The sequence below is a fragment of the Hydractinia symbiolongicarpus genome, chromosome 5 (genome assembly GCF_029227915.1).
Source record: "Hydractinia symbiolongicarpus strain clone_291-10 chromosome 5, HSymV2.1, whole genome shotgun sequence".
Classification (NCBI taxonomy): Eukaryota; Metazoa; Cnidaria; class Hydrozoa; order Anthoathecata; family Hydractiniidae; genus Hydractinia; species Hydractinia symbiolongicarpus.
Genome location: NC_079879.1, coordinates 7,875,099 through 7,900,537, shown reverse-complemented (window position 1 = coordinate 7,900,537; position 25,439 = coordinate 7,875,099). Strand labels below are relative to the sequence as shown.

At 32.4% G+C, this 25,439-nt stretch overlaps 1 protein-coding gene across 1 annotated transcript in view; it reads right to left on the bottom strand.

Moving 5' to 3' along the window:
• Positions 1–234: 234 nt before the first annotated feature.
• LOC130644531 (intersectin-1-like) overlaps positions 235–25,439 on the bottom strand; it is a 32,266-nt gene continuing 7,061 nt past the window's right edge. Inside the window, exons 6-43 of the mRNA XM_057450177.1 lie at positions 21,491–21,708; positions 20,485–20,582; positions 20,334–20,386; positions 20,137–20,248; positions 19,510–19,659; positions 19,103–19,243; positions 18,862–18,946; positions 18,482–18,621; positions 17,567–17,771; positions 16,841–17,472; positions 16,437–16,688; positions 16,215–16,317; positions 16,024–16,130; positions 15,787–15,930; positions 15,264–15,680; positions 14,416–14,577; positions 13,632–13,749; positions 13,177–13,361; positions 12,241–12,384; positions 11,806–11,959; positions 10,949–11,149; positions 9,086–9,147; positions 8,706–8,771; positions 8,310–8,416; positions 7,797–7,869; positions 7,585–7,692; positions 7,193–7,294; positions 6,376–6,459; positions 5,960–6,043; positions 5,791–5,862; positions 5,400–5,537; positions 5,269–5,317; positions 4,688–4,760; positions 4,209–4,291; positions 3,632–3,715; positions 3,105–3,199; positions 2,155–2,233; positions 235–1,815 (exon numbers count right to left, since the gene is read on the bottom strand). Coding sequence (XP_057306160.1) covers positions 1,673–1,815; positions 2,155–2,233; positions 3,105–3,199; positions 3,632–3,715; positions 4,209–4,291; positions 4,688–4,760; positions 5,269–5,317; positions 5,400–5,537; positions 5,791–5,862; positions 5,960–6,043; positions 6,376–6,459; positions 7,193–7,294; positions 7,585–7,692; positions 7,797–7,869; positions 8,310–8,416; positions 8,706–8,771; positions 9,086–9,147; positions 10,949–11,149; positions 11,806–11,959; positions 12,241–12,384; positions 13,177–13,361; positions 13,632–13,749; positions 14,416–14,577; positions 15,264–15,680; positions 15,787–15,930; positions 16,024–16,130; positions 16,215–16,317; positions 16,437–16,688; positions 16,841–17,472; positions 17,567–17,771; positions 18,482–18,621; positions 18,862–18,946; positions 19,103–19,243; positions 19,510–19,659; positions 20,137–20,248; positions 20,334–20,386; positions 20,485–20,582; positions 21,491–21,708 — 5,323 coding nt within the window. The 3' untranslated portion in view covers positions 235–1,672. The remainder of the gene's footprint in view (positions 1,816–2,154; positions 2,234–3,104; positions 3,200–3,631; positions 3,716–4,208; positions 4,292–4,687; positions 4,761–5,268; positions 5,318–5,399; positions 5,538–5,790; positions 5,863–5,959; positions 6,044–6,375; positions 6,460–7,192; positions 7,295–7,584; positions 7,693–7,796; positions 7,870–8,309; positions 8,417–8,705; positions 8,772–9,085; positions 9,148–10,948; positions 11,150–11,805; positions 11,960–12,240; positions 12,385–13,176; positions 13,362–13,631; positions 13,750–14,415; positions 14,578–15,263; positions 15,681–15,786; positions 15,931–16,023; positions 16,131–16,214; positions 16,318–16,436; positions 16,689–16,840; positions 17,473–17,566; positions 17,772–18,481; positions 18,622–18,861; positions 18,947–19,102; positions 19,244–19,509; positions 19,660–20,136; positions 20,249–20,333; positions 20,387–20,484; positions 20,583–21,490; positions 21,709–25,439) is intronic.

Genomic DNA, 25,439 nt, shown 5'->3' with positions numbered 1-25,439 from the left:
AAATCCTACCTATGTTATAAAAATCCACAATAAAAATTTCTCTGGTCAAGGGTGGTATCTGCCATTATATAGTCTTGTCTGATAGGACGTGATGTGTTTTAAAAATCACATCACGCTTTTGGGTCGTCACGGACTTGACATGGTTTTTGGGTGGTCACCGTTACCAAATCAACCTCTTTCCCAGGCTTCAATGTTATTACATCACACAAAGATTGATTCATAACAAGCAAAATGTGGAAATAAAGAAAGGAGTCGTGCTTTCTCTTTTCAGTGATATATGCCTTTTTCTCATAAAATGTACATACCGCTAAATTTAAGGAAAAGTAATAATTATAAATAATAGAAATCAGATTCAAAATAAAGTATTTTAAGTCATATAATATACAGTTTGAAAATTAATCAGAAAAATTGCTACAACACCATACCTTTTATAAGTTTCCAGTAAAAATATGACTTAACAGAACTATCGCGCATCATAACAGTACTATGGCGCGCAAAAAAGTTTTATAATCGGAAAATAGAATTACAGCGACGTTGGCGATAGTAATTATAATAGCAAGATGGGATGATAATGAAGACGGTAGTAATGAAGTTCCTTTCGGCGCGCCGTAGAGTACAGAAAAAATAAGTCTGACATAATTCTACATGAAATAAGTTGAGAATCATAAAAAAGTTGAACCAGAAATACTGTTGCTGTTGAGTCCTGAAATGTAGCTAACCACTAAGACTTGTTTGTGCAACATGAAAAATACTACAGATTATTAAAACAATGGTTACTGATTTATATTAAAAATAACATTGAAATCGTATTGCTTAGTATCGCAAATTTGGAAGTCGACCAGAATTAGTATATATGAAGTTACTATGAAGCTAAAGTGGAAAAAGGTGTTAAGGCAAAAAAAAAAATAATAAATAAATTGTTGTAATCATTATTATTTTGGAAATCTCTATAAAAATACCCGACCTTCCGACTGTGAGTCAAATATGGCAGCTACAAGTAGCGGCGGTCGAATTTACGTGGGTTTTTTCCAGGGGTTAACGCCTAATTATATATAATAGCAGAATTCAGCAAATGTTTAACTGATGACTTAAGTTTTAAAGAGACATTTTCTCTATGAGCTTGATATGTTTTTTAAGTAAAGCTGACATCAACACAATAAATGTGTCTTTTTATCATCACAAAAACCTCTCACAAAAGGAAAATTGACATTCCCTTTTTTTCAATTCATTGTGTTTGAATAATGGAAAAAGTGTTGTGTGAAATTTAAAAGCTAAATCAAGTGGATTGTTAGCTCAGGTGATATCTAAATATTTCCGTACAAAAAATCTGTATACTCTAATAACTAGTATACCTCGCTAAGTCATACTATACTGATATATCTTTCAAAACACGAAAATTATTATTTCGAAAATCAGAAAAGAAATTAAAAATTAATAAAAATATTTTTTAATATATACTATAAACTAACTTTTCTGGAAAAAAATCAAGATTAGATGCAGACTTAAATCCGAGTGTAAAGAAAGCTTTATTTAAATACACGAGTTGTAGATGCGGACTTAAATCCGAGTGTAAAGAAAGCTTTATTTAATTCTAAATATACACGAGTTGTAGATGCAGACTTAAATCCAAGTGTAATGGAAGCTTTATTTAATTCTAAATATACACGAGTTACTACAGCAGTTTAACATTTTGAAGTTCTAACATAACAACAATTTCACCCGTGGCCACTTCGTGCAATAATAAACGCTTAGTTATTGCGCCTTTACCTTCAGTAAGTAATGAAGATATGCTAACTTCAGTGCGACCAAGGAAATCTAAAAAAATGAGATTCGATTATAAATTTTGACGGACGAATACTCTGCATAAATCTTGCGAAGAGTTGAGTAGAGATGCAAATTGAGTGTGGGATCGATATACTCTGGAATGACAGACACCTGTACATGGTGTACATAGTCAAAAACTGTAAAACATACACTACACGGTGAAAACTTTTCGCCGCTCAGTGGGTGGATCTGTGCTATCTACGGGTTTAAACGTTTTTACTGAAACTTTTAATTAAAAAAACCCGAAGTGGAATAGACTTTTCTTCTAAACCATTAACAGAAGCTTTTTAATGTGAACCGATAAAATTGTTTTAGCAAAATCAGTCTTACCATTTGGAGAAAAGAAATCTCGGTCAAAAACAGAAATACACAGAACATCTTTATCCAAATCTTTCACGTTAAATACCATCTAAAAAGAAAATTATTAGAACAACTAGAGATATTTTGACTTTTCAGCTGTTTCAAGAGGTGATAATTTAAAAACATTTAAGGACAGTCTAAGGTTTCACCTTATTTAATGCTGAAAAATTTGTCAAAGAAAAAGGAATACTGTTGTGGCATACAGTTAAAACGATGATATATTTTTTTTGAAGAAAGATTAAGACTCAGATGAAATGCACAAGATAAATCACATAGTTCGAAACCCCCTTTTTTGAAGAACAGGTATAGCAAATTTTTCTTGAGTTGGTCTTGAGAGGAAAACATCGTAAAACTAAAAAAAGTAAAATTGAGAGGTCGGGTCACTTAAAAAGGAGTTTTGCTTTGGCTACCATCTTTATCAGACCACTTTAGCATCTTTAAACATCTTTAGGAATATATCAAGTTAAAGCAAGTGAGTTTCTAACTTTCAACGTCGTTTACGTGATGCTATTAATTGGAATTAATTGTTTATTGTGCATTATATGCAAGTTATTAGAATTTGTTTACTTTAATTAAATAGTACAAAAGTTTATCTGTTAAATTAACACGATATTCTCTTATTAATACGCGTTAAGTGAATTATCGGTGAGTGGGGGGAAAGACTTTTTGCCTAAAAATACCCAGTACCCAAATATGAGTGCAACTACCTAAAGATCGAGGAAAAGAATAGTTCTAAAGGAGAAGGGTCATATGGTTAAAGGGTGGGAAGAGGGAAGTATGACCCTTTCGAACTGTAAATCTCGTATTGCTTAGAACCCAGGGTTTTTTATTGAAGCAAATATCAAACGATACATTTGCTTGCCGATAAAATTACTTTTATACGATTCCACGACAGTCAACCAAAAATAGTTTCAACTCACGGTGGAATTCCACTTTGGATTCAAATCTTTGGGAATAACTTTCGTTCTGTGCTCTTGAGAACCCATGCTGACTTCGCAATACGGATCACTAGTGCCTAAATAATTGTTCAAAATGTTAGAAACTGAAATCAACAAATAACCTGCAATTACTAACAAAAATAAGAGCAAGCGTGGTATGGTCTTATGGCTAAATTTAAAAATTTAGTTGTTTGATAATTCTTTTTTCTACAAATCCCACTGTTTTACGTTCGCCGTTTTAAGTTTGCCAGTTTTTTGGCATCCTAAATCTAATTGGCAAAAAATCCATAAATCGAAGTTTAAAAAAAAAAAAATTCGGGAAAAGTTCTTTTCTTGCTCTTTTCAAAAAAACTCTAATACCTGTCGTCTGTCTGTTATACAAACACGTGATGCAATGTATAAAGGACGGGCGACCCCGTGCATTTTTCCACGGGTTGACGACTAGTATTTACATAAATTACATAACTTACATAAATTAAAAAAAACGCACAAGATACAGTAAAACCTACCACGTGGATCGGATGCTTGAAGATCTGCGCCTTCTATGATTGTAACCACTAACCGCCCTACTTCAGCTTCACCAAGAGACCGTGCTAAAAAGTCGATAAAGAAATTATAGCAACACTTCACAAAAGATGAATATTTCAACCCGATAAGTGCGTGTTACGAGATATCGCAAAACGCGGTAGATAAAAGTTTAAAAAAAATTTAAAAGAACGCAAAGGGTTTGAACATACAATGAAAAACATTGTATTATACATTGAGATCGGGGCATGGTGGCTGTGTTGAAATTCCATGCATAATTTTCTTGTTTGGAATCAAAATAATTTAAAAAACACAAGTCAGTACGAATTGCGAAATTTTTTAATAACAATGTTTATTAAAACGCATAAGGTGAGCCTGTGAATGATGGGCCAATCTTCCAAGCAAAAAGAGCATATACGAAGGAAGCAGTCAAATAATCATACGAAAGTCTTGAGTTGTGGAAACTATTGACCGACATTAGGATAAATGAACCATTATAATTGATCAAAGCTAAAGGAGGCTTGATAGTCTAGATAATGCAAATTATAAGACGTAGGTAACCTCGAGTTGCCCGATTACGTTTGTCTCGCTCAGTTTCAATGAAGAGTTGGGATGCTTTTTGTATCATGGATACCCACGTGTTTCTAGAAATAAAGAATTATTTTCAAGTTGTTTGTCAGTTGCTCATTTGTTAGTATATAACAAGTTTTTAAGACAAGAAAAATTTAAATATATTTTAAGTATCACATCGAAACTTAGGCTAAGCAACAGACATTATTGTAGTTCGATGAAAGTAATACAAAAAGAATTATTAGCTTTGAGAATCTCTGAGTAGTTCCAATAGGCCATGGTACGAACTCTAAAAATATATAACAAAGAGTCGCAACACGCAAAAAATTTCAATTTTAACCAATAACAAAAATGTCCACGGGAAATCAAAAAAAAAGGTGGCTGGAAAGTTGCTTCACATTGGATTATCTTCCAACAATCCTGGGAAAGTCATAAAAATCACAATAAAAAATAGGTAAAAATATTGTTACCTCTCAGTTTTGGTATCAGCTCGAAAGAAATATACTCTATCAATGTGTGATAAATGAAATAATGTGTCGTTCACTAAAAAGAAAGATTTTGAGAATATTTTCATGTCTGTTCCACTGTTTGTTTACATGTTGGCTTACAACACCTTCACAACAATCTACGCTCTACATCACGCTGATATTCGAGTTACCTTAAATATAATTCACGTAGAAAATTATCAAAGAATTGACCTTAAGGAACACTATAGAACATTTTTGAATTTCAACTGAAAAATTAACATCGTTTAGTATTCTTGTTAAAACTAAATTAAGCTCACTATTAAGTGTTCTTGGCTGAAATTTTTGAAGTCGGCGCTCAATATGTCCAATAGCAATTACATTAAAGATGGCAGCGTTTTCGCATTTTTTATTGGTTGTTGAAAAAATTCATTGTCTGCAAACGCATGAAATCCTTAAGACTTTTAAAACTGTAATAATGTTGGTTTTGTAGCACGAAATAAAATTCTAATGTATACTTTCAAACAATAAACGCGACTTTTAAAGGGAGATCTGACTTATTTACAATATTAACCAAATTAAGTTACCTTCGGGATCTGAAGGATTCTTAACTATCACCTCGTTTAGAAATATTGGCTGAAAAAAACAAGATGAATTTGAGAAAATACAAATTACCACACAAATTACAGAAACCTCCCGCACCTTCTACCCTTCTCACCTTTTTATATATCGTAAGCTTCATGTCACTGTCAGGATGAAAAATGGCTTTCGAATGCAGATGACCACCGCTGTGTTCTCGACATAAGAGCAAAAAATCGTTGAATAAAAATGCTTTCAATTCTTTATTACTTTTGTGCTAAAATAAAAACAGAATATCAGGTTTAGAAAACTTTAATTATCAAAAGAACATCCGTGACTTCACGTAACATATTTAAACGGACACAGCGTATGGCGTTTGACTGCTATTTTATGTCCTAAGAATGAACGCAAATTCATTAGCCATAATTTTTACCGTGTTTTAACGTAATCTCACCCAGTCACAAAAAAAGTCGTTATACACAATTAAGGTCAGAAAAAAATTAACAACAAACTCAGAATACAACACCCACCTTGTGAAGTGTACCATGGTATAAATATTTACGCTGACCTAAGCAATTCGTCTGTGAATTAAAGACTAGTTTCTAAAAAAAAAACAAAAAAATCAGGTCTTTCTTTTAAAAGCGTTTGTGTTGGACACTTGTGGATCAACAAAAACACAAAATTAAATAAGCAGTATACCTCCTCCAGTCCTTCAAGATTAACTCTCTCTTGTAACCATTCTAAACGATTTGAACTTTCTTGTGATCTGACTCCCTCGTTAACCTACAAAAAATGTTGGTATTTTTTACTCCATGTGTGTGAAATTAAAAACCCTGAACAGCTCTCAACTTTTTTGCTACAAAAAACTCACGATAAAGCAAAAAAAACTGGACTTTTTTGATCGCTTGAAGAAATGGTATGTTTTTTAGCGTATTAAGTAAAAAGCAATGATTTGAAAAAAATTGGGTTCCTCCTCCCCAAACCTCTTCCCTAATAAAAAAAACAAAAAAACTCGTTCAAATCTGTATAGAGTGTCAGCAAAGAAGCTATATGTGAATTATAGGTCCATAAGTTGATTTTAGCGTGTACAATATATTATTTTAACATGCACAAACTTGTGAACATAAGTCTTCAGATTTTTCCAATGCCAACAAAAGGTTTTCTCGATCAAAATAATCTTCAGGTGTATACTTGAGAATCTAAAATTTAGAAATAACAGCATAACAAAGGAGGTACAGAAGTGCCATCTAAATACTTCTGTAGTTGCGTTTGGCTTGAGCAATATTACTAACTGGTGACAGTTCTATTCAGCTGAAAGTAAATCACACGTTCCTGTGTAAGATGGGTGTATCATTGTAATGAAAAGTTTTGTCAAATAAATTGTTGGGGAAAAAAGTTACGAGATAAACTTTAGGGCGTCTTAAAAACAAGCTTTTTTGCAAATTTTATAAAAAATCTTATAAAAGAAGACCGGACAAATTATAATGCCACAGAAGGGGAAAAACACCCACAGAGAAGGCCTACGCAAGATGAAAAAAACATTGACGACGAATATTTTGAGGATGACAAAAGAGAAGAAAAAGCACGAAATAATTTGTAAGTAAAAATAAATGTAATAATATACGAAGTCACTAAAAATGGATGTACAACTATTAAAATGTTTTTTTCAATCACACCTTCTCTGAAATATTTTAGTTTTAATAAATTTGAGAAAGTTGGATGCGAAAGGTTTTGGTGTGACTATTTTCCGCTAGAATTTTGGATGTGTCAGATCGCACCTTAACCTTGCGATAACGAGTCGTATCACGTGTTAACCACTGCATCAATGCGACGTGTATGAAAATGTATCTCAGCAATCAGTCAAGCCATCACAAACAGTAAATGTCATAACATATAGAAGTTGTCTTACTGAGGCACACATGAAGTACTTACGTTTGTAATTACTAGAGGATACTTTGTGATTCTTTGCAAAGGTTTCAACAGGTAGCTACTGAGCGATAAATTTTGTTTCAAACGCGAATCTCCTGCACATCTCTAAAAGAAAGAAAAATTTATTTATAGGGAAATTTTAATTAATTCCTTACTTGGTAAAGATCCCACGTGGTTCTTCGCTGCAGAATATATTTTGGTTTGAAAACATCAACAGTGTTTAAGATGGTATATTTCCCGATCCTAAATTAAGTGGCACTTTTTTATTACTTTGCAAACTTTTTGTTGGAATGTTACTTTGCTAAAGGTCTGATTTTGACAAAACTGTACTTCCCTTCCAGTTTAGACATTACTCTCTATAAATTATCACATCTGTCTAGCAACAGCAGTATCACCTTTTCAAACTGTTTGAATTCTGCATCTTTCTCAACTTTGTCTTGCAAAAGTCGACATGCATTCAACATGCAACTGCAGAAGCGAATATATGGACTAAAATGTGGCAACTGAAAAAAAGAAAGGGTCAATTATGATAATTGTTCATATGATTTCACCGAATCAACGAATTGACACAAATAAACAGTATGCTCGAAACTAGCAAAAAGTCAACCTGCTCAACTAAGATGTCCCCAATCCCTTCAATCTTGTCTGTTTGAGACATTTTCTTTCGCACAAGCATAGCTCTAAAAAAAGTAACAACCACCCTATTACACTGACGCGTATAACCCTGGAGGGAGGGGGTAAGAGGAGGCATATAAAGTGCTAACGTTTAAGTCCTGAACTTGAAATGAAACTAATGAGTTGACAAGTTTCAAAATTAAAAATGTGTTAAAATTTTTTAAAAAAAATTAGCACCAGTAATGACGCCATATATGTTGTTTGCAAAATAAAAAAAAATTGGTCCTGAAAATATAAAACTTTGGGCTGCTTTATATACACTTACTGTCATGTATCATTGATAACACAAAAACATTTATTAGCGTAACAACAATTGTAGAAATAAACATTGTTCTGTAGTGGAAAAAATCAATACTTTGACTAAAAAATGGTGAAAAATTTTAGGAAATTAGGTTATGCCTAATTAAATATGCTGCAGGTACAATAAATTATTTGAAATTGTTACTTTAGAAACTTCATGTTGCACATGATTAATTCTTTCCAATTGATGAACACAGTGTGAAGTTCTTGATCTGTAAGAATATGAGCATCTGCCATTGGGTTGTAGAACACCTAAAACACCACAATTTTTACTTTTTTGGTAGATCAAAGTAAAGGGATATTTTCACTTTGATAGAATGGGCATAGTTACATGCTCTTCTAAGACCTACATGGGCCTGTGAAATGTAATAACTAAAAAATTTTATTTCCTTTCCTGTCCTGTTGTTTTATAATACAACTTCTGGCTTAAAAACAAGGTAAGAAACATTTGGTTTAGTGAGAAGAATATAAGATTGCATTTGTGTTAAAGGAATTTAAAACAACAACGACAACGACAACAACAAAAGAGCAGTTGATTTACCTCTAGTGTCAAACTGAGATCGTTCATATAATCTTGTTCAGTGTTGATTAACTCGTAGATATGATTCTAAAAAAAGCAGGTAAAATTGCAAACAAAACAAATATAAACCTCTGACGCTTTGCAGTCAAAATTATGTTCAAACAAATACCAGTTGAAAAACAATAAGGCTTCATTTCATATTGGAAAATATTCTAAGCATGCAGAAAAAATTTAAATAAATGTTAGGTATGACTTAAAACCTAGGCTTTTTCAAGATTAGACAAAAGTTTATTTTATTTACTCCGTAGGTAACCGACTGTCACCCTTCTTTCTACCTCTCCCGTCCTATCTCCAACCAGCCCCTCCCAAAAACAACTAGACTCAAGCAAACGATAACCCACCTGTCTTTGTCGTTCAGTTTTTGACATGGATTTTAATAACTTTGAATCAAAAGCACCAGACCCTAAACGCCAAAAATAGTATATTTTATTTACTTATAAGTTTTTAACAATATGAATTACACTACTTACCTGGTAAAGTAATACTAGTAACTTCACAAGTTAACATTGTTGTAATGTGTTTAAATTTTACAAATAAAATAACAAAAAAGAGAGTTCTTGTGGTGAAACTTAATTTTCAAAAGCATTTGTAAAAAAAACTGTCTATGATTTTCTCTTACTTGATTTGTTTAATAATTTATACTCCTTTCTTATTTGTATTTTTTATTTGCAATATTACAAATTTAATTATCAGAGTTTAAAAGGAATTTTTATTTTCATAAAAATTCGTTTTACTTAATTATTGTTAGAACAGCATTGTTGATTATGCATCAAGCGTTTTCGTGAATTCATTGTATTAGACATTTTTTAAACATAGCTGTATTCTGTATGTTCAAAATGGCTTGCAAAACTTTATTATGGGTTTCCCACTAGAGTAAATAATTTACAGACGGGCAAACCAGTAGATTTTTAACAACTAGTGTCCATAATAATAGCCACACTCTGTGTGTTTCAAGTAGATGCACACAGTTTCATTCGTTCCTAGTAGAGAAGTTTATTTGTTGACAGGCAAATCTGTGACTTTTTCACGCAATAACAACTAGTAATAATAGCCAAATTCTGCTTTATTGTGGCACCTCTCCAGAGTAACATAATATCCTCTGTGTGCTCGAAATGGTTGCCTTTCAACTTTAATTTAGATATCAAACTCTAGAGAAGAGGGTGAAAAACAATGTTTGAATATCAGTTGCCGAATTTTTCAATGCAAATCGTTGGTAAGGTCAAGTCAACTGGATTCTGAGTGGTGAATAAACAACACAAAAAAAAACAGCAGCTAGTATCAACTTATTGACTATGAATGAAGTTGTTTCAAGCATTAGAAAATTGTGTTCAATATGACACCATTCTTCATTGTTATCAGAAAAGAAACACTTCAAGAGAATGGAAGAAAAAAACGTTTTTTCCATAGTAGTAGTAATATTTTTTATTAAGTTGAAAAATAATTTTACAATTCGCTACCTAATCATACTGTTATTTTAAAATCGAACAAAAATTTGACTTTTCATACCCAGCAGTGTAACGTTTTTCTTCCATTAACTTGAAGGATATTGTAGTGGCTTATTAACACAGCAGCAATATAAAAGCTGACAAAAAAGAATGGACAAAATTTAAATAACTGTCTTTGATTACATTAGTTGCTGCTGGCTATGAAATGTTAACATATAATCTTACTTTCAAAGAAACACAAAAAGAAATACGCAAATAGAAACTTATTATAACATTATATATATATATATATATAAATATATGTAAGAAAATACTAAACGTGACATGGTCTCGCCCAGCCAAACTAAGTTTTAGTTGTTTAGTAAGTAAAAGAAATATTGTATATTTGTGCCTGAAAAAATATGAAAGATTAAATATATGCTGGTATTATGTTTAAACTGAAGTACAAAAAAATAATTTTAAATTCAAAAACTAGATGAGGAAAGCAAGAAATCAACCCACATAAATTTCACGTTCACGTGTTTTGAATACAAATGATCAAGTATAGAAAATTTTACCACATTTTACTGAGTAGTAATAGCAACAGAAACCCAAAGAACAAAAATTAAAAATCCTTTCACCACGAAGAAATTGTCTATTGTCTATAATGTGTAAGATATCTCTATTCTGACTTTTATTGGGTAGAAAACAATATTAAATTATCAAGAAAATTCTCCTAAAATATATATACTAAATGCAAATAGCTTTGCATTCACTTACATTGGCTTGTCGTCTCTTGCATGTCACTGCGTAAGGCTTGTACATAGTTGAATGGAAACACGCCTATTTGTCCATTCAGTTCTCCTTTCCACCAATCAGCATCTTTACTGATGACATTGATAACACTACCTTTGTAAAATGTCAGCTCGTCATCATTCTGTGCTGTGTATGAAAACATGGCTAGCACTTGTTCTTGTTGATCTAAAAATGACATTTAATAACAGTTTATAAAAGTGAAAAAATCGTCGAATTTCTAGTATATATAGTGAAAACATGTAGTTTTAAGAGTCTATAAAAAAAACCTTCCAGAATAGACTAGCCACATCTAAAGAAATGTGTTGAATGTTTCCAGACTGATGGCAATATCTTCACTGACTGAGAAAAAATGGGTGCACTAGTAGCATAATATGGCTAGCACCTGTTCTTGTTGGTCTAAAAATGACATTTAATAAGCGTATCTTACAGTATATTTTGTGGTTTTGAACATAGTTAAAACAATATAGTAAAAACCTGTAGTTTTTAAGAATCTAAAAAAAAAACCTTCCAGAAGAGTGATTAGTCACTTCCTAAAAGAAATGTGCTGACTTTTCCCTGACCGATGCCTATATCTTCATTGATTTTGTAAAAAAAATTACTGCACTAGTTGCAAACTATGGATTACGATGTATTATTGTATCAGCTTAAAACTTAGGCATTAAAAATCATATTTTCTTGACTTTAACCATAAAATATTGAGTGTCCTGAGATTTTCTGGGGTGTGTTTTTCCTGGATTTCTCCCAGTTTTCAGCTTGCCAACAAGTATAAACAGTGTTCTGGGTTTTTTTGTTTTTAAGATTCGGTAAAATTTAGAGCTCACCTTTTCGTTTCATAGGCACAGAGTATATATCTTCACCACCATGATGTTCAGCAGAAGGAGCTTGAGTTGGAGCTGGTTGTTCATTTTTCGATTTTGACATTAATTTAACATGACTTTCTGGAAACCACCCATTGGGTTTGTTCTTACCACGCACCTGAATTTCACACCAAAGTATTAAAAAGAATTACCTTGACACAAAACAAAAATAAATTGCTTGCACCAGCTCATGGACTTTTATGCAATTCAAATTCAAAACAAACTTTGTAATGTTTACCTTACCATCAAAAAATTTTCGCGTTAAAAATGTTCCTAATTACAAAGTGCGCTAGATGTTCCCTAGTGAAATTAATGAAAACCGTCAGACCGTTCTGTGAGTGAACAAAGCAAAAAACTACAACATGTTTCATAACCCTTATAACAATGTACAGTACGTACTTGCAACTCTCCTTTCCACCATCCATTTGAATTTTTTTCCAACACATGAACTAATTGACCAACTTTGATAGAAATTTCTCCCTCACCAGCTGCAGTGTATTTAGATGTGACAGATGCAACTTCCGGCTTCTTGTTCACAATAATCTATAAAATGGAGTTGAGTGTTAACTACCAAAATTTCAAAGCTAATCTGCCACCTGCTTTTACTCCAGTTGATAGAAAATGCCGTGGTGCATGGCCTTGTGGTTATGGAGTTCCGTTCGCAATCACAAGGTCCATGGTTCGGTCCACAGCGTGGGCATGTTTAGCAAGTGCCTTTACCACAGCTATGGGTCAACCCATGCCATGTGAGGGAAATTGGGTAGGTATTGCCAGTGTATACTTAATGCATACCTTCCGATCACAGGACCCACATTGATAACAGTGTTTCCAACACTGAAGTGGCAATATCCTGTATAAATACCCGGATTAATAATAATAATAATAGTTTGTTAGGACTTGTTATACTTCTATAAAATACAACTAAGTGTTTGCCAATGATTTGTAGTTTGTAGAAGAAAAAAAATGGAGCAGTAAGTTTGATTCATAAACTGCACTGACAAAATCTATTGGAAAAATTTTTTTTTTAATTTAAAATGTGTTTATTTGAGTTTTTGGATTATCATTTTAAACAAGAGCATCCATAACCATTATCATTATCATCATTCTCAGCTTAATGTCTGTTTCCCATGCTAGCATGGGTTGGACGGGGTATATTAATAACCCGTTTTCAATCTGATCTAATCTCAAATTCCTCTGCATCAAATATGTCCTTACCACCTTATGCCAAGTCTTTCTTGGTCTACCCCTGGGCTTTGAAGCAGATAAGATTAAAAACAACAATATCAGATTATGATAAGTTTAAAGGCTTGTGTATTAAAACTTGCAGAAAGTTACCTCAGGTGTAGTTTCTTTATTAGTAGATTCTTTCATTTGCACATAATTTGCTGGAAATATCCCAACATTACCATTACACCTTCCTTCCCACCAATCACCTTCATTATTGATGATAGCGATCACATCTCCTTCGTTAAATGAAAGGTCACCTTCCTGGCCAGAGTAATCAAACATTGCCACACATTCTAAAAGAAGTGGGAGTGATTATTAAGAAACACAAAAGGCACTAGTTTAATATATTCCCGAAAATTAAGGATAGCTAAAATTAGCCTTACTAAAAGTTTGTGGTATAAATAATTTAGCAAATCAGTTATAAACCTCAAAATTAAAATTACGTTTTAGCTCATAATTTGTATATCACAGTAATACAATTTAATGATATCAAACTTTTCCAACTATATCCAAACCTTAGGTTTGTGTATAGAATCAGAAAGTTGTAAAGCGACATAATTCACCTCTAAGTTTCTTTTCTACTGGATCTCCTGCAATGTCATATATAGCTTCAATATGAATAGTATTCTGTGGAACTCCACTGCCAACTGGTTTTACATAAGATTTCGGAAACCACCCACTCTGTTAAAAAAGATATATGATTTGACAAAAGTTTTATTTTTGAAAATTACAATGTTAAAAACAAACTGATGATATAAAAGACAATGGTTGGAAGCCAGTGATTGGACAATAAAAAAATGCACACGCTTATCACTAGCCAAACCTATCACCTTTAGCTTATAGACAACATAGAGATGCTAGAATAACCCATGAATCACTTGGCTTGATAATTGATTTTATTTTGATGACAGTTGTTTCCTCCACTGTGTAAACTGGTTAAAATAATCATTTCCACAACAGGTGAATTTTCCCAGCTTTGGAAATTAACCTAAATCGGTCCTCAGTAGTCCCTAGTTACCTACACGGTGGTGAAACTAATGTAATGACTTCACTAAATTAATTAAAAACATTGATGTCAATCTAATGTGAATTTAGTTTAGAATAAATCAAGAAAACAGAGAGACCATAAAAACAAAGTACTATAAAGTTTAAAATCCAGTTTTAAAATAAAACTATTAATTGTGAACCAAAAAGTAAAGTTATTATCAGAAAAATTAATTTCAACAAATATCACTTTCTTAAAGGTGGACATTTTGACCATTTTTTGGCTAGGTAAGAAAAGATACCGTTCAACGTAACAGTAACTTGCAGCGTAAGAAAAGTAACCAACATGAACGAAGGTCTCACCTTTCCATTTGATTCACCAAACCACCATTGATCTTGTTGTTCTCGCACATTGATATGGTCATTTTTATCAAATGTTAAATGATCCTCTTTTGTGCCACGATATGGATATAGTGCTAAGGCTTGCATACACTCTTCCTGACCTCCTGGGTTAGCCAGCATAATCTAAAATAACATGTTTATATTAACAACTAAAATTTTTTTAAAAAAAAAAGTTAGATGCATCTAATCTTTGAAATGTGATTGATTGTTTAGTCTGTGGAAATATTAATCATCTTTTACATTTTTTATTAACATGGTCACTTTTTGCTGACTAATTTTTTGGAATAACGGACTATTTGAAATAAAAATGAATAAAAAATCATGCATGCAAAGGAATTCAACAAATTCTCCTTCTTATATAACATTTTAACCTAACATAAGTATTTATGAATATTCAACGTGTGCATATCTTTAAAGCATTCTAGCTTAAAATGTACTGTAAAAAGGAAAAGCAAAAATCAGTAAAAAACATCTTAGTTGGTTGGTAATAAAAAAGTTAGGAAAATATTTTGGACAGTAGAAACTATTAGTCACTAAACTAAACTTTGGTTCTCTTTTTTATTGATTACTTTGTTAACTGTACAACTGGTAATCAATTTCATTTATCATTTAACTTTTGAGATAGTGCATCGTTAAGAGATGGTTTGCGATTTTGGCCTTATGTGTGCTTTTTCTTCATAATAATTATTCTTTTACTTTTGTATTTTTTGTTTTGATAAAAAAAAGCATTTTTTAGAAATTATTCACATTCATTTGTAAACTACAATCCACAATTCATAATTTATAGCAAAGTAATAGTGAAATAATACCTCTCCAGGGACTTGATACATGTCATCAGGGAAGGGAGATGGCTCTGCAATACTTGCAACATTATCTAACGATTTTGATTTTATGGGTTGGGCATATAAGTCTTCAACATTGTATGGTTGAGGAGGGCCAGCAACTAAATCATAGCTAGGAATACTGCTAGCAACTTCTGTGGATTTTACAGTTGTTCTTTGTTGTTTCACAACAGATGGTTTCTCAACTGGTTGTAACGGTTTTAGTGGCCCAACACTAGGGAGTAGTGCTGACTTCGGCCGAGTAGGAGCTGTCTTTTCTTTACTTTCAGGTTTTTTAACCGATCTCAATTTCGGCAGTGGTTCAGCTTTTGTCTCTATTTCAGTTGTTGGTCTGGGCTTTGGTTGTAGTGGTTTTGGAACTTCATAATTTTGTAAAGCATTGACCTAAATTGTCAGAAAGCCTCATATAATTGTAAAAAGTCATTTTTAGGTGAAATGGAAATGGATAAAAAAAGAGCACACAAACACAGCAAATAAAATCTAAACTAACGTTAGCTCTAGGGTCTAAGTCAACATAATCACTAAATGTATCATTTTGTAGTTTCGAAGCGTAATTGGCTGGAAACAAGCCACTGACTCCTTTACATGTACCATATAACCATCCTGGTGCAGGACTCTGATTATTTTCGTCCACCTAAGTTAAATGAAAAAAGGTGTTTAATAATGATATTAAATTTGTTCAAAAAAAAAGTTTTTCAGTCTCGGAACACTTTCCAAATACACTAACCTGAACAATATCACCTTCAGCTAGTGTTAATTCATCTGGATTCCTTGCTTCAAATGCAAACATCATTTTATACATAGGCTTTTTAACAAATTGTTCCATATTTGAAGCTGAAATGTAAGGAATTAAATTTGTAATTAAAAATCAATCGCAAAATGTCAATCATATTTGTAATGGATAAAACCACCACCTACCTTGAAGGCCTTCAGGGGCAGCTTTTGGTCTTTCAGGGGCAGCTTTTGGTCTTTCAGGGGCAGCTTTTGGTCTTTCAGGGGCAGCTTTAGCAATACCTGCTTGCTGTAAAAATATTTTGGATTAATGTTTGAAGCGTGCAATATAACAATATTTAGAAATTTACAATCTCAAATTTTAATTATTTGTTTCCATCTATATCTTTGTTTTCATATAACACTAACCTTTTTCTCCAACCTTTTTCGCTGCATCTCTTCCACTTTTCTTTTAACTTCTGCTTCTTTACGTTTTTTCTCTTCTTCTTTCTCTTTTTCAGCTTGCAGTCTACTTAGTTCTTCTTGCTCTTTTTTGATTTTTTCCTCTTCTTCCTTTTGCAACCTTTCAGCTAGCTTCCGATCTTGTTCTGCTTGTTCTTTTTTCAATCTTTCAATTTCCTCTTTTTCTTTTTCAAGTCTTTTTTGCTCAGCTTCTGCAGCCTAGAGAGATAAAATAGAGAGATAAAATCAAAAATGTTTTTGCCAAAAATTATGTGCCTAAAATACAAATAACATTTTGTGAAGAAAAGTGGGCAATGCAAAGAAAATGATCCAAATATTGACAGGACATTAAACATTATTCCAAATTCTACCTTTCTCTGTGATTCCTCCTCCTTTTTTCTTGCAGCTTCTTCTTTTTTTCTAACTTCTTCCTCTTTTTTCCTTTTCTTCTCTTCTTCTTTGCGTCTTTTTTCTTCCTCCTTCTGCTTTTTTTTACTGTCCACTGGTGATTCAATTTTGGGAGTTTCTTTTGAAACTATTGGTGGTGTGGAATGTTGTGGAGCTTCTGTCATTTCTGCAGAGAAATTGACATCAAATAAACCCTCTGTGGGCTTTGCCACTGCTTGCTCCTCAAATGCAGAAAAATCAGCTTTAAAAATGTTATCAGTATTGCCTGATGATTGATTAGAAAAAGCAGCAAAAGAATTATTTTCTTCTTTTTTGTTGTCTTTTTCAATTTTCGAAAAATCAACATTAAACATATTTAATGGTTGTTTAACAGGTGAACCTTGCGGTCTACTCCGTGGACGCGGTGGAGGTATTTTTGAAGATGTGTTTATTTGTAGGTCAGCTTCATTCTGTGCTTTTACTAAACTTTGCTGTTTCTTTAGTGCTTCTTCAGCCTGTAGCTTTGCTGCAGTGAATTTTTGAGCCATTTCAGCATTTCTAGCTTCCTGACGTTGCTTTTGTGTTGCTTCTTGTATTTGCTTTTCTTTTCGCATAGCTAAAACATATAAATATTTTTTTTTTGGCTACAATAATAACAACATCAACAGTTATGGTAGTAGTACTTAAAAGTTATATAAAACGAACATTACCATCTTCTTCTCGTTGCCTTTGCAGAGTCAAGTCAGCTTCCAGTTTTTTTCTTATCTCCTCCTGCTTTCTTTTTTGAGCAGCTAGTTGTTGTTCATTTCTCTCTATAGTCCTTCGTCTTTCATATTCCTCACGCTTCTTTTGTTCACACTGAGACTTCAATTGCAAGTTTTGATTTAGTCTATCTTCCAACTTAATCTTTAATTCCTTAAAAATGAATTAATAAATTTCCAAATTATTAATAGGAGATATCAACTTTTTTTTGGCTATTCCCATCTTTTTATTTATACTTTTTATAAAAAGTTTTAGTTGCTTTAATATTTCTAATTATAAATCTTATCATGTAACCAAAAAAAATGGTAGGACAGTTTTTCACTTCTCCTGGACTTACCTACTTTTACCTCATCTAAGTCACAATATGCCAATTAAGATGGATCCCTGTTAAGTTACTAAATTGTATACATTTTCGTAAAATCCCTATAGCTGAAATATTTCCATACCTTGGACCTAAGCTTGATCTCATGTAAATTAAATCTTCACACACAAAAAATATAATATTGGTATTTGTTGTAAAATGTGTCATCCTTAACACAAATGAGACTTGTTCACTACATTAAAGAAATGACAATCATAAACTGAAAAAAAGTTAGTAATTGTTAACATAAGATTACTTCTGCCACCCTTTGACCTATCATAATCCACAATTGTCTCAAATGTTATTTAAAATTTGACTATTTTCCACATACAGAGCTACTTATACTTGAGCTTTACTGCATATATTTTTTACTTGTAAATATAAAAACAAATAAAGTTATTATTTTTATTATTATAACGTTTACGTCAGCTCTGCAAAACAGAAAGCTAATTTATTGCAACAAAAATGATATATTTGTCACAAAACTTATAAAATGGTACACCTGATGCTGTTCTTTAATGGTGTTAGCTTCCTTTAAAACAGTGGCTGTCTCGGCTTCAATTGAAATTAAATTCTTCCGTAGCCGGGTCATACCCATTTTCATTTGTTCAATACTGGACCTGATAGCTCCTAAAGCTTCACCTAAAAGATCAGATTAATTTTAAAAAATCTTACAATAGAGCACCTTTCTCTTTCTACTTGATTCCTTATTACAATCATTATTTTGTGGGGGAAGGGAAGGATTTCTTATTTAAATGCTTAATTAATATAATTTTAAATCAAGAGTAACATGTAAATAATTATCAGAAATAATTAACAGAAATCAAAAGGTATCATAGGTGAATTGCTCAGTCCTATTTGCATTTAACAGAAGATACCTACTTGTGGTTGTATTATCTCTTTGGTTCAATTCCAAAGTAAACTTTTCCCTAGCCTCAATCAAATAAGATAACTTAATTCTTGATTCCTACGAGAAAAACATTTTGTTTTCATTCATGGTAACCAACACTCCCCAAAAGGTTCACAAAGAACAGCTGCTTTCGAAAATATAACCTTGCTGTGATGACAATGAGAATACAATGAGTTAACACCCATACTTAAGCAAAACAAAATTAATACAAACTTGTAATTCTGTCTGCAATCTAGTGATGTCTTTCACTCGGTTATCACGAGTTGTGTTCAATTTTTCAATGGCAGCGTGAAGTTCTAAACCTTCTCTCTTCTTTTGCTCATAACTAGCTGATAACGAGTCACGATTTGATGTCTTATAAAAAAATAGCAAATACTAGTGAAAATGAAACATTTTTATGGTATGTAACACGTACCTGTATGTTTAAAATGTTTAAATTTAGTATGATTTACATGTGTAGCAAATAACGTATGTAATTTGGTAGTTGCTATAATGGTAAGAGCATAAATGGTAAAAATAATCTCAAGGCAAAACAAAGTTTCTTTTTACAATTATTCTATATTACTATAAAGCCTCTGTTAGTTAAGCATGATTAAATATGTGTATGAAAAAACAAATACCTCAGAAGCCAGCTCATCTTTTAGTCTACCTAATCTGCTCTTCAACTCTCTTACAATATTTTCTTCGTGATCTTTTTGATTTAATAGTTCTTCTTTACGACGCTTTTCCCATTCTTCCTGGCGCTTTCGTTCAGCTTCTAGTTGTGCAGCCTGAAAACATATTAAGGGACATTTACCAGCCAAAAGATAAAATTTTAAGGACAAGTATATATTTTTGAAAAAAAATTGACTTTGCACAGTATGCTATTACTTTAAAAATCTAAATGTAGATGGGTACAAGGTAAGCTGCACCATCAATGTGAAATTTCCTGATGTTTCTGGCTAGTAGCATGTAAAAAAATGCCACGAGTTTCCTTCATTGTCACAAGCATTCAGAGGCTTTTGCACAAATCACAATTAGCATTATATTGTAGTTAACTTCCTAAATCTTTGGCATCAGAGAATTCAAAACAAAGGGGACATTCGTGCCAACAAAAGCTATATATTTTCCACAACTGATCCCTTAAATGAACTTTTTTAATTCTCTTGACCACTACGTTCCTTGACACTTTCTGACATACTGTCAACATGGAAACTCAGTTATTGCAATAATATATTAAATTTACAACTAAGAAGAAACAAACTAACAAGTCGTTGTTCAATCATTTTCTTTCTTAGCAGTTCTTGCTCCTTTTCCATTTCTTCTCGTTGGCGTCTCTCGTTTTCTAGTTTGTGCAATCTCTGCCTTTCAGCCTCCTCCCTAAAACATGATGATGATAATAAATTACCACATAATTGTGATATTCCCAAAATGTATGTTATAATTTATGGTGATGATAAATAACCTTATTTTTCTTTTTCGTTCTTCTTCTTCCCATTCTTTACGTTCCCGTTCTTCCTGAAACAGTTAAAAATATTGTGCATAGTGAGAACCTGAAGAAATAAGTTTTTATCTGGTCATGCAAAGTTAATTCTTATTTTTAACCATTTACTAACTTTTTCCCTTTGTTGTCTTTCCTGAAGTTCCCTGCGACGCCTTTCAAGCTCCATTTGCCCCTTGTCCCAATTCATTTTTCTCTTATCTTCAAATGTTCCTTATAAAATAAAAAAAGTATATAAGAAAAATATATTTGCTGCAAATTATTTCACGAAAAAAAATATCTTAATTTATTATTATTATTATTATTATTATTATTATTATTATTATTATTATTATTATTATTATTATTATTATTCTGAATATTTATACTTGGGTCCTGTGTTCTGATTATATACATTAGATATATACCAGCACTGCCTACCCATTTTCCCTCACATGGCATGGGTTGACCTGTAACTGTGGTAAAGACACTTGCTAAACATGCTCGCGCTGTGAACCTAACCGCTGACCTTGTAATTGCGAAACGAACTCTATAACCAAAGGCCACACGCCACAACATTTATTAATGAATGGGAATTTTCAAACAGAAAGACACCTGCTAATTGCGAAAAAATGTGGCATATTTTGTTGTTATAGTTGTTATGTTATATGTTTCTTTACACATGAATTTTGTTTCCTAAAGGGTTCCTCCTATGTTATTACTCTTTATAAACCTTTTTGGAAAATACAGAAAATAAGTCAAACATTGGTAAAAATAAGATTTAAAACTTTTCAAGATGGTTTCAAGATAGTTGCCAAATAGAAACTATTAAAGTCAAGTCTTAACCATGTTGGAAAATATATACTAATATATTGAATATTGGGAGTATAATAAAAAAAGTAACTTGTTCATGGAGTCCACAAAAAAACGTGTAAGATGTCTTAAATAAAAAAATATGGTGACTTTTAAGTCAATTTAAATAAGGAAGACATACCTCATGTTATTAAACAACTTATGATTCATAATAGAAACTGTTTCTTTTTTAATTATCAACGCTTTATTATCTGACATGTGAGTAAGATTTTTGTATAAGATTTTTACAAGGATTACCAAGTTGTTCAGAATATTAAAGGTACACATACCTGCCGCTTGAGCTCCCTCACTAACACTATCACTTCGACCTCTTGAACCTGTACTATCACTACGAACCAAAGCTGAGCTGTGGAGATTTGGTGGAATTACCTCAGCAGGTAATGTTGATGGCAATGCTATTCCTATCTTGGTGGAATCTATTAGATGCATAGCAATTATAAATTCATCTAATTCTAATTTCCCATCTTTGTTGACATCAGAAAGATCCCTGGAAGAAGGAAAATGTTGTACTAAAGAAACAAAGATTTTAATGAAGTCTGTTTACTTTTACTATAAGGAACAAGATTAAACTGTGAAATAGTTCTGGTTTTATTTATGTATGCAATATGTTGGCCGTGCCACAATAATAAAGGTGTAACTCGAAATTCACATTTTCAGAAAAAAAGGTCTTAGTAGATATGTCCAGCAATTTATTTAAAAGGTAAACCACCTACTCAGTCTAATTTTATTGATTAAAGGAATATGGACACTAATTATGCTGTAATTACTTTTTTCACCAAAAAGCATTTAAATTTTAGTAAATGTGAACAACAAATTCTTTAAGATAGAAACATTGTGGCTTCAGGATAAAATACCAATATTAGGACCAACAATGAGTATGTTTATTATTTTTTATTGACAATATATTTCGGATAAACATTATCCATCCTCAGGTCTAAAAGCAAATAAATAATGTTAAAAACAGTTAAAAACAAGTATAAAATTATTCAACATATCATACATAAACTACACCTCACACTACAACAAATCAAATTTACAAGAAAATCTAAAAACAAAACGAGTTTAGAAGAGAGTAAGGTAATTAAATTTTTATTACCAATGCTCTGCTTCTATATTCGTCTTTTGTATTTAAAACCGGTTTGATGTAATTGATCATTAACGCCTCAAGAGTCATTAAATGATAAACGTTCCGTGTTGATGAACATAAAATTGATACATTTTCCATTGTTAAAAGATTATTGCAATCGTCGAAATGCTTTCCCACCGGACCAGTTCTTTTATGTTCCTTAAGTCGTTTGATTAAATGTCGGCTCGTCTGTCCGACATAGCACGAGTTGCATCGTGGACATTCTATTTTGTATACCAAACAACTTTTGAAACATTTTTCAATTACAGGTTTCAATGGAGGCAGAGAACTTTTCAACTTTTTCAATGTGAAAATAATTTTACACGGAATATTCAACTTTCTCATAGAAGTTTCAAATTTCTCCGAAACTCGCCCACGATATTGAATGAAAATCATCTTCTCTTCAGACTCTTCTTTCTCGTTTTCTTCATCAGGATTCTCGTTATCATTATTTTCCACAATCTTAGATATCGTACTTTTAATTATCGGGTCATAGAAAGCTTTCGGATATTGATTTTTCTCAAGAACAGTTTTACCTTTTTCTAGACTTTGGTGAAAATTCGACCATGTGCTACACGCTCGATGTATTCGATGAACTAGGCCGGATACGACTGACCGTTTATATTTCCGTGGTGCCAGTGAATGAAAGTTCATCGTCAGGCCTGTATCGGTAGCTTTCGTGTACCATGTCGATGATAAATTGTTATTTGAACGAATAATTAACATATCCAGAAAAGGTATAGACGTATTCTTCCCTTCTTTTTCAATGGTAAATTTGAGTGACGGATGCAGGTCGTTAATTTGTAGAAGTTTTTCGTCAATTCTATTACGTTCTATGTTTCTCAAAACATCATCCATATACCTTGAATACAGTACAGCATCGTCTTTGAGGATAGAGTCAAACTTGCTTAGCCAACCATTAGCGAGAAGTGGAGCTGGTGGGCTGCCCATAGCTAAGCCATCGATTTGCTTGTAATAACCATCGTGTGATAATAAAACTACGTCACGACTGCACAAAGAGACTAAGGTTTTAAAGGTTTCTTTATCTACAGGAGGCTGTTCGTATTTACCAGAAAATAAAAGCTCGGTGCAATCATTTATGGCTTCATCAAGCGGAACGTTTGTATACAAAGACTTTATATCAAAACTAACTAGTTCTTCGTTCGTATTAAGTTGAATTTGAGATAACAGATCAGAAATTTCCTTTGTTGAGGAATTGATATTGCACTCCTTTACAACAGATAACCATTTTGAAACTTGATTACCAATTTTATAGTAGGCTGAGCCAGGCATGGAAAGTACTGGTCGAACTGGTGTATCTTTCTTATGTACCTTCGCTAGGCCATATAGACGTGGCGGTTGGCTTCCTACTGGTTTCATCTTATCGTACAATGCGTCCGAGATTTTATTATCTTCTTTCAACAACTTTAACATGGATAAAACTCTTTCTTCTTCTTTAAGCATTGGGTGCTTCTCATTCTTCCTTCTCCCGACGAGTTTTTCAAATTGAGGTAAATCGGTGATTTCACTCATTTTATTATTGTACGTTTCTACTTTCATGATGCAAATTCCGATGCCCTTATCGAAAGGTAGCGCAACGAGGTTATTCTCTTTAAGGTATCTACGAGCCGACATTTAATCAAACGACTTAAGGAACATAAAAGAACTGGTCCGGTGGGAAAGCATTTCGACGATTGCAATAATCTTTTAACAATGGAAAATGTATCAATTTTATGTTCATCAACACGGAACGTTTATCATTTAATGACTCTTGAGGCGTTAATGATCAATTACATCAAACCGGTTTTAAATACAAAAGACGAATATAGAAGCAGAGCATTGGTAATAAAAATTTAATTACCTTACTCTCTTCTAAACTCGTTTTGTTTTTAGATTTTCTTGTAAATTTGATTTGTTGTAGTGTGAGGTGTAGTTTATGTATGATATGTTGAATAATTTTATACTTGTTTTTAACTGTTTTTAACATTATTTATTTGCTTTTAGACCTGAGGATGGATAATGTTTATCCGAAATATATTGTCAATAAAAAATAATAAACATACTCATTGTTGGTCCTAATATTGGTATTTTATCCTGAAGCCACAATGTTTCTATCTTATTCGTTATTTGTATTGGAATTGAAACGAAATGACTGGTGGAAATATTTTCTTGACTACCGTAAATTTCAACGAAAGAGAATAAGCCACAGCCTGCGTATCAGTTTTCTAGAGAATTGTTTAAGAGCGAATATTATCCCAAAGTTTCTGAAGTTTCGAATACCGGAGAATGGTTGTTTCGACGATAGAATAGTAGAAGACTTTCAACTACGACTCTTGAGAAAGGAATTGTTTAAAGCTAAAGGTGAACAACAATCTGTTAACGAGAAACTGACGAAATCTAGAAACGCTTTAAAACAGAAAATCAACATAAAGCTTTTACCATCACTTATACTTCACATAAGAATTCATAACAGACTACATGAAAAAGAACATACTGACAAATTAAATGATAAACTCACTAGACTATCAAGTGAACAAGATAAACCGTTATTTAACGTTGATAACACTGTGATCTGTTACCAGTTAGACAAAAATCCGCCAAAATACGTTTTGGACACGTTAGCCCTGGGTCCGAGAAATGCTGTACTTGGAAAGTTTAATAAGAATGACGTTCTTACAGAGCTTGATGATCTGATTAGATTTTGCAGAGGACAAAAGGTGGAAGAAGATGTCATTACTGATATGAATATTAAAACACTAGCATATATCAAAAGATGCAGTAAACAAAAAGGATCCAGAAATTTGCAATTGACGAATAGATACCTTAAAGAGAATAACCTCGTTGCGCTACCTTTCGATAAGGGCATCGGAATTTGCATCATGAAAGTAGAAACGTACAATAATAAAATGAGTGAAATCACCGATTTACCTCAATTTGAAAAACTCGTCGGGAGAAGGAAGAATGAGAAGCACCCAATGCTTAAAGAAGAAGAAAGAGTTTTATCCATGTTAAAGTTGTTGAAAGAAGATAATAAAATCTCGGACGCATTGTACGATAAGATGAAACCAGTAGGAAGCCAACCGCCACGTCTA